At 48.4% G+C, this 11,566-nt stretch overlaps 1 protein-coding gene across 1 annotated transcript; it reads left to right on the forward strand.

Moving 5' to 3' along the window:
• Positions 1-438: 438 nt before the first annotated feature.
• Positions 439-9,672, forward strand: LOC118572604 (olfactory receptor 10AC1-like). The gene is made up of 2 exons (XM_036172330.1): positions 439-583; positions 8,687-9,672. Exons 1-2 carry the CDS (start codon positions 439-441, stop codon positions 9,670-9,672), a joined length of 1,131 nt encoding a protein of 376 aa, XP_036028223.1.
• The last annotated feature ends 1,894 nt before the right edge of the window (positions 9,673-11,566 follow it).

Consider the following 11,566-nt stretch of genomic DNA (forward strand, 5'->3'; position numbering starts at 1 on the left):
TGTTCTCCTTTTCCTTCCCATCGGTGTTTAGAGAGAATGTGGAAACATGGTCACTGAAGAGTAATGTGGAAGTGATGACAACACCCAGGAAACCATGGAACTATAGGGATGGGAATGAAAGATAAAGGCTAGAATCTCTATTTTTCTGTCTCTCTCTGTCTCTCTCTCTGTCTCTCTCTATCTCTCTCTCTCTCTCTCTCTCTCTCTCTCTCTCTCTCTCTGTCTCTCTCTCTCTCTCTCTCTGACATCACACACATGCCACAGTGTGTAAGTGGTGGCTGGAGGAACAAAAGGTCAGCCCTCACCTTCCACCTTACTTTGAGGTAGGCTCTCTATTGTTCACCACAGCATACACCAGGCTAGCTGACAGGCCAGCTCCTGTAAGTTCTCTTGTACCCAACTCCCATCTCCCCACATGAGCATGGCAAGTACGGATGCATGGCTACTGCACCTGACTTTTACGTGGGATTTGGGGAGTTGAACCCAGGTCCTCAGGCTCACATAGCAAGTGCTTTATTCATCACCCTCATCCAGGACTGGGGCATCAGAGTCTTGGCGTCAGGGCAACAGGTGAAGGATCTGGGTATACTACAAGTCCCTGTCCAGCTTCCTTCTTTCCTCCCTTACTTGCTCCATCTCTCCAGATAAATATTTGCATCTAAAGTGGGATGTGGTGGGCAGGGAGCCAAGAGAAAGACAAACACATCTTGGTGTGCTAGTCTTGTCTGTTCTGTTCTTTTTTCATCCATTTATTTATGAGAAGGATTTCACTATGTAGCCCTGGCTGGTCTGGAACTCGCTATATAGACGAAGTTGTCCACAAACTCATAGAAATCCTCCTGACTCTATCTCCAAAGTGCTGGGAGTAAAGGTGTGTATCACCATGCCCAGCTTTTTTTTTTTTTTAATTTTTATTACAGTTATTTGTTTGTTTGTTTGTTTGTTTGTTTGGTGTGTATGTGTGTGTGCACATACACACAAGTGCATGAGAGTGTGTATGTGTGCACGAGCACATGCACAAATGCAAAAGGCACATGTTGCAGTCAGAGAACAACTTCTGGGAGTCAGTTCTGTCTTTCTGCAAGTGGGTCAGTGGGTCTCAGGGATTGAACTCAGGTTGGCAGACTTGGTGGCAAGCACCTTTGCCCACTGAGTTTTCTTACCAGCCCTGGTATTTTTTTTTTAATTCATTGGTTCTTCCTAAATGAAGGGACCCTTCCACCAGATGCACCACACACATCATTTAAAACAAGCACTGGCACCACCCTGTGGGCTGAGGATGCTGCTGGTGTTCAAGAAGACGAGAATTTCCCTGTGATCGCTGACGGCCGATAAGTATGATCTCAGCTGAAACATAGGTGAGCCCCAACGCCCCATCAGACCCTTCAGGTGAGGAATCTGACACTAGGAGAGAATTGTGACTTGGGTAGCATATCACATCAGAGGGCTGAGGATTTGGCTCAGTTGGTAGGGTGCTTGTCTTGCATGCACAGAAGCTAGGTGTGGGAGTCAGTACATGCCTGTCATGGGAGGAAGAGGTGGGAGTGGTTCAGGGTCATCCTCAGCTACATAATGAATTCTAGGGCAGCCTGGGCTACATGAGACCCTGTTTCAATAACAACACCATACCACATCAAAGACTAAGCTCCAGAGCTCACTGATACCTAAGGCTAGCCCAGAGCGGAATGCAGTGTGTGCCAGCACTCGTGTACAGGACACCTACACACACTGGGACAGCTAAGAATAGCCTTTGTTTGTTTTCAACATTTTGTATTCATTTGTGTGTGTATGTGCGTGCACACATGCATGTGTGTGCCCACATACATTCCATAGTACACATGTGGAGGTCCAAGGACAACTTCAACTTCTAAGGAGTCAATTCTCTCCTTCCACTATGTGGGTCCTAGAGATTGAACTTGGGTCACTGGGTTTGGCAGCAAGTGCCTTTGCCTAGGGAGTCACCTCACTGGCCTGAAAGAGCCTTTGGAATAGGTACACTGTTCAAAGATTCTTCTAAGATCTGTCCAAAAATGCCATCCCATTTATGCCTAGGCTAACAACCCCTGCCAACTGACTTCTCTTTCTAAATCAAGCCAATGTCTTTCCTCTTTTTTTTTTTCCTTTCCTTCTCTGAGGTGCTGAGAATTGACTCCAGGCCTCACATATTAGCAACAGTCCAATCCCTTGATTATTAGTTTTTTTGAGACAGGATCTCACTATGGAGCCCTGACTAACCTAGAACTGGCTCTGCAGACCAGGCTGGCCTTGAACTCACAGAGATCGGCCTGCCTCTACCTTCTGAGTTGTTGGGATTAAAGGTGTGTGCCACCACACTCAGCTGTATTCTTATTTTCCAAGATGATGATGGCGGTGGTGGTGGTGGTGGTGGTGGTGGTGGTGGTGGTGGCGGCAGTGGTGGTGGCGGCAGTGGTGGTGGTGGCAGTGGTGGTGGTGGTGGTGGTGGCAGTGGTGGTGGTGGTGGTGGTGGCGGTGGTGGTGGTGGTGGTGGTGGTGGTGGCGGCAGTGGTGGTGGTGGTGGTGGTGGCGGTGGTGGTGGTGGTGGTGGTGGTGGCGGTGGTGGTGGTGGTGGTGGTGGTGGTGGTGGCGGTGGTGGTGGTGGTGGTGGTGGCGGTGGTGGTGGTGGTGGTGGTGGTGGTGGCGGCGGTGGTGGCGGTGGTGGTGGTGGCGGTGGTGGTGGTGGTGGTGGTGATGGCGGCGGCGGTGGTGGTGGTGGTGGTGGTGATGGCGGCGGCGGTGGTGGTGGTGGTGGCGGTGGTGGTGGTGGTGGCGGTGGTGGTGGTGGCGGCAGTGGTGGTGGTGATGATGGTGATGATGATAGTTAGCTGGGAAAGTTGGGGCAGGGTCTCTATCTAAGCAGACCTCTCAAACTCGAGATCCTCCTGTCTCAGCCTCCCAAGTGCTGGAATTGCAACCATGTGCCACCCCGCCTGGCACACAGACTTGTTCATGAACTCTTGAAAAAAGTCACAAGGCCTTTTAAAACTGTTTTAACCGGCACATAAAAACAAAAATTGTCGGGGATGGGGGCACAAATAAAATACAAACCATAAAATTGGAGAGATGGCTCAGTGGTTAAGAGCCCCAGCTGCTCTAGCCTTAGAGGATCCTGTGTCCTCTTCTGGCTTCCTCATGGCATTACATGTATATAGTTCACAGACCTACACACAGGTAAAGCAAATCTTTTTTAAAAAACACAAGAAAGGTATGTTTGAATATGTCTAGATATTGTGTGGTGCTTAGATCAAGTTAATCATCTTCTGCTTATATAGTTATTTGCTTTAAAGTGTTTTGTTTGTTTGTTTGTTTGTTTGTTTGTTTAGACAGATTCTCACTTATGTAGCCCTAGTTGGCCAGGAATTTGCTTGGTAGACCAACCTGGTCTGGAAGTCACAGAGATCTGCTTGTAAGTCTTTGGATTAAGGGAATATCATACACCTTCAGGAAAAAATCCACTTATTCCTTTATTGTATATATAGGTCAAAGGACAACCCAGGGAAATGGGTTTTCTCCTCCCACAGTGTGGGTCCTGGGGATCAAACTCAGGTTATCAGGCTTGGCAGCAGGTACCATTATCCACTGAGCCACCTTGCTGTCCTCATTGGTGATTTTGAAATGAGGCTTCATCATTGAGCCCAAGCTGGTCCTGGACTCACAATCCCCCTGCTTTAACCTCTCCAGTGCTGGGTTTACAGGCATTTGCCACCATGTCTTAATATTTTTAGCATCTTTTAAGATGCCTAAACTATCTTTAAAAGAATAAAACTATCTTTAAAAGAATAAGATGAAGCTGGTCATGGCGGCGTATGCCTTTAGTCCCAGCACTTGGGAGGCAAAGACAGGCAGATCTCTGTAAATTTGAGGCCAGCCTGGGCTACAGAGTGAATTCAGGGACAGTCTGAGCTACACAAAGAACCCTTGTTGAGAGAGAGACAGAGACAGAGAGACAGAGACAGAGAAAGAGAATAAGATGGGGGCTGGGGAGAGGCTCAGTAGGTAAATTCCTGAAAGAATAAGGACATGAGTTCAGACCCCAATATTCATGTAGAAGCCAGGTGTGGCAGTGTGTGTCTACAGCCCCAGTACTGGGGAGGTAGACACAGAGGTTTGCTGGCCCACCAGTCTTGGCCAAATCAGTGAGCTCTAGGTTCAGTGACAGACCCTGTCTCAAAAAAAAAGGTGGACAGGTTGGAAAGATGGCTTAGTGGTGAAGAGCACTGGAGGCTTCCTGAGGAACCAAGTCCAGTTGCCAGCACACACATTTGGTGATTGAATTGCCTGTAACTCCAGCTCCAGGGAACCCAACAGCCTCTTTTGGCCTCCTCAGGCACCCACACATAGGCACACATGTCCACACAGAGACACAAATACACAAATACACAGAACCAAAATAAATAAAGTCTTTTAAAAAGAAGAGAGTTGTTCGGGTTGGGGATTTAGCTCAGTGGTAGATCACTTGCCTAGCAAGTGTAAGGCCCTGGGTTCGATCCTCAGTTCCAAAAAAAAAAAAAGAAGAGAGTTGTTGAGGAAGATCTCTGGGGTAACCTCTAGCCAGTGTGGCTCACACACATGAGCAAGTGCATATTTTTTAAAAGTTGGTTTATAACCAGGTGGTGGTGGTGCACACCTTCAATCTCAGCATTCAGAAGGCAGAGGCAGGTGAATCTCTGAGTTTCAGGCCAGCCTGGTCTTACAGATCGAGTTCCAGGACAGCCAGGTCTACACAGAGAAACACTGTCTCAAGAAGCCTGAAAAATAAAAAAATAAAAAAAAAATAGATGGTTTATTTTGAAAATGAAAACCATAACCACAAACACAACTTTTTATAGTGCCACAAAATAACAGCTGTAGAAGAGACATAAAGGCCTGACTCTCATTTTATAGTAGCCATGACATGTGCCCTGCACAACATCTTGTAGTGAGCATCAAAGGGGTGAGCTCATGGTTCCCTGTACAGCCGAGCTCTGCAACATGACCATAATCCATCAGGAGCCTCCAGTGAGGAGAGGGACCATTGACTAACTACAGAGGACAGCTCCAGTGATGGTGGGACCTCACCTCAGCCTACTCTCTCTGTCTCATGGCGTTGAAGGTAGGTGGGTAAGCGCCTCTAAGGAAGCAAAGACCGGACCCAACCCACTGAACTTCGTGGAGCTAAGTTTCAGTTAGCTTTGTGTGTGTGTATGCTGTACATGCATGCTTGAGAGTACACAGATATGTGTGTGCGTACACATGGACACCAGAGGTCACCTCAGCTGTGGTTCCTCAGGTGCCATCCACCTTGAGTTTTGGTTTGGTTTGGTTTGGTTTGTTTGTTTGAGACAGGGTCTTTTGCTTGCCATGATTTCACCAACTAGGCTACACTAGCTGGCCAGTGAGCCCTAAGAATCCTGTCTCTACCTTCCCAGTACTGGGGTTATAGGTGTGAATGTCACCACACCTGGATAAACAAACAAACAAAACAGAAACAACAACAACAACAAAATGGGTCCTGGGGATTGAACTCGGGTCCTCATGCTCACAAGACGTTACTTTCCCTTCCCTCGGGCCCCTCTCTTCAGCCTCAGAGCTTGAGTTGGTTTTCAAGGGGGACTAGAGAAAAGGTTCGGTGGCAGAATGCTTGCTTGGCCTCTAGTGGTACTTCAGGCTCCTCAAAACATTAAAAACATCTGGATGCAGTAGCATACACCTATACTCCCAATATTCAGGGGGCTGCAGCAGGAGGATTTAGAGCAGTGGTTCTCGACCTTCCTAATCCTGCAACCCTTTAATATGGTTCCTCATGCTGTGGTGACCCCCCAACCATAAAATTATTTTCATTGCTGCTTCATAACTGTTCCAAAATTATTAAGGGGTAAGGATGTCATCCAATGGTAGAGCATTTGTCTAGCATTCAGAAAGGGCCCTGGGTTCTATATGAAGCATCACCAAAAAATGATGATGGTGCTGGTGCTGGTGATGATGATGGTGATGATGATGGTGATGATGATGGTGATGATGATGATGATGATGATGATGGTGATGATGAAAATGGTGATGGTATCAGTGAAGGAAAATGTTAAGGTATGGAGGATAAGAACGGAAAGGAGAGGAAAATGCATGTCATAGTTAACATGACCTTTGGTAGCTGAGTGTGGCAATGGATCGATTCTAATAGTTCAGGGAGGTATTGAATAGGAAAGTGATTAGTTGCACATCCCTGCTGAAGCTGATGGTCTCAGTGATGAGAAGTGCCAAAAACATGTTTAGGGAGAATGCAGCAGAGTTTGGAGCAATCGCTATAGGAAACGGTGAGGCTGGGGGCTCTCTGAGGTTTCAGGGATGGAAACCCAGGCTGGGGAAATAACTAAGGGTGATCGGGTGTGCAGCACAAATGTGTGAGGATTGAAGATAGTTAAACTGATCCCTCGAATTTCAGTAATTCAGCAAACTGCATAGACATAGCTCAGATTGTCCATCCCAGAAAGCGGAGGTTAATGGGGTTGCCGTGGCAACTGTAGCTTCAGAGAGTGACATCCAGCCTGCCTGTGGATAGACATATAAGTACAGCAGCCTTGGAGATTAAATAGAACTTTTCCAGATAGTCTACAGGTGTGTGTGTGTGTGTGTGTGTGTGTGTGTGTGTGTGTGTGTGTGTGTTAGTTTGTTTTGTTTTGTTGGCAGTGCTGGGGATGGCATCCAGGGCCTCATGCCTGCTAGACAAGTGCTCTGCCACAGAACCATGCTCCCAGCCCCTCGTTGGGATTCTAGCCAGGTGCTCTACCACTGAGCCACACCCCAGCCCCTCACTGGGGGATTCTAGGCAGGTGCCCTACCACTGAGCCACACCCCAGCCCCTCACTGGGGGATTCTAGGCAGGGGCTCTACCACTGAGCCACACTCCAGCCCCTCACTGGGGGATTCTGGGCAGGTGCTCTACCACTGAGTCACACCTCAGCCCCTCACTGGGGGATTCTAGGCAGGTGCTCTACCACTGAGCCACACCCCAGCCCCTCACTGGGGGATTCTAGGCAGGGGCTCTACCACTGAGCCACACCCCAGCCCCTCACTGGGGGATTCTAGGCAGGTACTCTACCACTGAGCCACTCTACCACTGAGCCACACCCCAGCCACTCACTGGGGGATTCTAGGCAGGTGCTCTACCACTGAGCCACATCCCAGCCCCTCACTGGGGGATTCTAGGCAAGTGCTCTACCACTGAGCCAGCCACACCACATATAGATTCTAGATAAATTCTATACTGCAAGGTTACACACTCAGCCTAAAAATTTCCAGATAGACAAAATAAAGTCTCCAAGGAAATCCAAAAAGAAAATAACAGGTGGAAAGATAGAGAGCATGTGGGACTGGATACTTTCTAACGGGTCATGGTGTGGAGAGGATACTGATGAGCAGTGAAGCTGGACTCAACATCATGAAGGATATTGAAAGCTGAGTTGAGGAAAGTGAGTTCATCTGGAAAGCAAGGATGAGATGGTGAAACAAGGACCTGACGTCTGCTCTTGATAAAAGCTCACTGTAGTTGGTGGTGAAGTTATTAGAAGGGACAGCCAAGGGTGGCGGCGCACACCTGTAAACCCAGCACTTTGGAGGCTGAGGCAGGAGGATCACGAAACTCCAAACCTGCTTGAGCTACACAGAGACTTTGTCTCATAGGAAAAAAAATAAATAAAACGTGAAGCTGGAGAGATAACTCAGTCAGTAAAGTGCTTGTTTGCAAGCATGAGGACCTGAGTTCAAGTCCCAGAACCCATGTTAAAAAGCCAGGCATAATGGCACATACCTATAATGTCCAGGATGGGGAAGCTAGAGACAGGAGGATCCATGGTGCTTACTGGCCAGGTAGTTTAGCAGAATCTCTAAGCCCCGGTTTCAATGAGGGACCCTGTCTCAAAAAATTAAGATGAACAGAGATTAAGGAAGCCACCTGATGTTGACATGTGGCCTCCCACACACCCATGCGCACACACACGTGCATGCATATGTGCATACACACAAGCACATACACACGGATGTTAAAATGTGATCTAGGACTCTTACTGGGAGGGAAAGGGCCCACTAGAATCAGTTGTGACCATCCAGGAGAGAGACAGTGAGGGTCATGAGGTAGAATGAGGTTCTTCTGGCAGGGTGTGGCCCCTCCTTTTACTTGAAGGCACTGGAGAGGGAATTGATCCTGGGATACCTATTTCCAAGCCTGGTCAGCTCTGTGTCCAGAAGAAAGAGAGGTTTGGTTTGAAAAGCACAAAACAAGTCAAAGAAGGACCGGATGGAATTTAGTGTGTGAGGAGAAATGCTTGGCGGCGTAGGGCCTTGAACACAGTGTGGAGCAAAGAGTGGGGCTCAGTCCCGAGACAGGTTTAGTAGTCACCATGGCTAAGTCCACATATACACAGGGCTATTGCTCATAAAGACCCTTGGCTGACTTGGTGAACTCCAGTTCTGTTGCCAGCACCAATAGCCTGTAACTCCATCTCCAAGGGATCTAATCCTCTTCTGACCCCCCCCCCCACATAGATACATATAATTAAAAAATAATAAAATAAAGTGAACCATCATAGGGCGGGCTATAGAGAGCTGACACAGAGTTCTTGGTCTGGGAGAAGATAAAGGATCTTGGGAGGATGATGTCCGCCACGATGCTTCTCTCTGGTTTGTCCTCCACCAGGCCCCAACCAGAGCCACTGGTCTGAGCCCAACTGGACGGCACCACAGGAATTTGTTATCCTAGGCTTCTCAGGGTGGCCCCAGGGCCTCCGCGTGCTGCTCTTCTCTCTCCTCCTGCCACTCTACTTGGCCACCCTGGCCGGGAACCTGCTCATTCTGAGCCTGGCCCTGGCAGAACCCACTCTGCACACACCCATGTACTTCTTCTTGGGTTCACTGTCCGCAGTAGAGGTGGCCTACACTCTGGTACTCACTCCCCGAATGCTGGCTGGGTTCCTCCTACCCCCCGGTGGCCAGGCAGTGGCACCTTCTACCTGCGCTGCCCAAATGGGTCTATTCGTGGCTCTGGGTGGCTCTGAGTGCCTGCTGCTGGCAGCTATGGCCTTGGACCGCTACCTGGCTATTTGCCGCCCTCTCTACTACCCTCAACTCATGACCACTGGGATCTGCTGGGCCCTACTAGCTTCCTGCTGTCTGGGTGGCTCTGTCCTAGCCTTGGGCCTCACCACTGCTATATTCCAGCTGCCTTTCTGCCGTGGTGGCCTTGTCAATCATGTCTTCTGTGACCTCCCAGCTGTGTTGGTTCTGGCCTGTGGGAACCGGGACCTCCAGGAACATGTGTTACTGGCCGCCTGCATGCTTCTGCTGGTGCTGCCCCTAATCCTTATCTTGCTGTCCTACACCAGGGTACTGGTGGTCATCCTGGGGGTGGGGGATGGTGCTGGCCGCCGCAAGGCCTTCAACACGGTGGCATCACATCTCACCGTGGCTGTGCTCCACTACGGCTGTGCTACGGCCATGTACGCCAGACCCCTGAGCAGCCGCTCCTTGGAGGAAGATAAGTTGGTGTCCCTCATCTACATAAACCTCACACCGTTGTTGTACCCAGCCATCTACACACTGCGCAATCGGGACATGCAGGGTGCCCTCCAACGGGTAGTCAGCCAGAGGACGATGGGGGTGGTCCAGCAAGCTGATCTTGTCTAACTATGGATGCCAGGTCTTGTTGGAGCCACTGATGGAACTCACACCACTCCAGAGCCATCATCCATAACCTCCCCATCACCTGCCAGATGGATGTAAGCTTGGTCACAGCATCCGAAGACATCCAAACTGAACTTTAAACTAGCAATGCTTCTGCTCACATTCAGAATGACATAGCTCTTTGTAGTGAGGGTACATGTTCAGCAACACCTCAGGCTTCCACTCACTGGATGCTGGTGGCATCTGCTGTCCAATATGTGACAACCAAAAAATGATACTGGAAACCAGGTGGAGAGGCTCACACCTGTAAGTCTAGCCCTCAGCAGGCAAAGGAAGGAGGATCAAAAATCCAAGGGCATGATGAGCTTACACAGGAAGACCCTGTCTACAAAACAAAACAAAAGAAACTCTATCAAAGTTGGGGTAGTGGCCCACACTTATAATCCTAGTACTTGGGAGGTGGAGGCAGGGGTTCAAGGTCATCCTTCTGGTTACATGGAGCTCTGAGGCCAGCTTGAAATACATTAATCCCTTTAAATGTCTTTAAATGTCTTTAAAATGTCTTTAAACATATAGAAAGGGGCTGGGCAGTGGTAGTACACACCTTTAATCTCAGCACTCAGGAGGCAGAGCCAGGCAAATCTCTGTGAGTTTGAGGCCAGCCTGGGCTACAGAGTGAAATCCAGGACAGGCACCAAAACTACACAGAGAAATTCTGTCTCAAAACAAAAACATACGGAAAGGGCCAGGTGTGGAGGCACATCCCTTCAATCCCAGCACTCAGGAGACAGAGGCAGGTGGATCTCTGTGAGTTTGATGCCAGCCTGGTCTACATAACAAGTTCCAGCCAGGGATCTGTAGTAAGACCCTTTCTGGAAAAAAAAATTGATTAAGGAAATACATAAAGAAAAAAAAAGAGAGAGAAGGAAGGAGGGAGGGAGGGGTGAAAGAAAGAAAACTTAGTAAAATTAAATTTTCAAACTGTCACTGGAAACTACCAAAGGCCCCCCAGGGACAGAATCAATCTCTGCTCTGATGCTCTAAGCCCTGGCCAAACAGAAGCTCTTGGGTAGATGTACAAAAAGCTTATAGAAGCATCTATGAAAAGTAGAAATAAGTATTCACAAATGTGGGCCAGTCAGAGAGTTCAGTGGGCAAAGCTGCTTGCTGAGCAAGCCTGACAACCTGAGTTCAATCTTCTGGACCCATATAAAGACAGATGGAGATAACTAATCCCACAATGTCATCTAACCTCCACAAACCCACCAGGTCACACACAACCCACCCCACGTCATGTGTGCATGTGCACAGTAAAAGTAAAATATTTTTAAGTATCTGCAAATGTAGACTAACTATGACTAGCCTATGGCGTATTTATGGAATACTCAGGTATAGTATTTGTGGCCTACTACACAGCAATAAAAAAGGAAGGAACTGTTTTAGTCAGAAACAAACAAAAATGTCAACATGAAGATAGCACAGAGACTATTAAGCAAGACACAGAGTACATACTATGGATTCCCATGCGGATGACAGACGGGGACAAGCTATTGAAAATGGCTGGTGTCCAAAGACCAGTGGAACACTTGAGTTGGCAAGGGATGTATCAGGAACATTGCCTGGGTGCTAGAACTGCTATTATTCTTGGTTTAGGCCAGCAAGGTGGCTCAGCAGCTGAAGACTCCTGTTCACTGGCTGGGTCCCACATGGCTGAAGGAGAGAGCTGGTTTTTAAAAAGTTCTCCTCTGAGCTCTACACAGGCTCCCTACCCCCCAGTAAATACGTATAATTTTTAAAGCTCAGTCAAGACTTAAGCGCACTGAAGATGTATGCATCTCTTCATAGCAAATAAGCTAAGCTGATTCTGATGATTTGAGCAGAGTGATCCTTCAATACC

The sequence above is a fragment of the Onychomys torridus genome, chromosome 22 (assembly GCF_903995425.1).
Source record: "Onychomys torridus chromosome 22, mOncTor1.1, whole genome shotgun sequence".
NCBI lineage: Eukaryota > Metazoa > Chordata > Mammalia > Rodentia > Cricetidae > Onychomys > Onychomys torridus.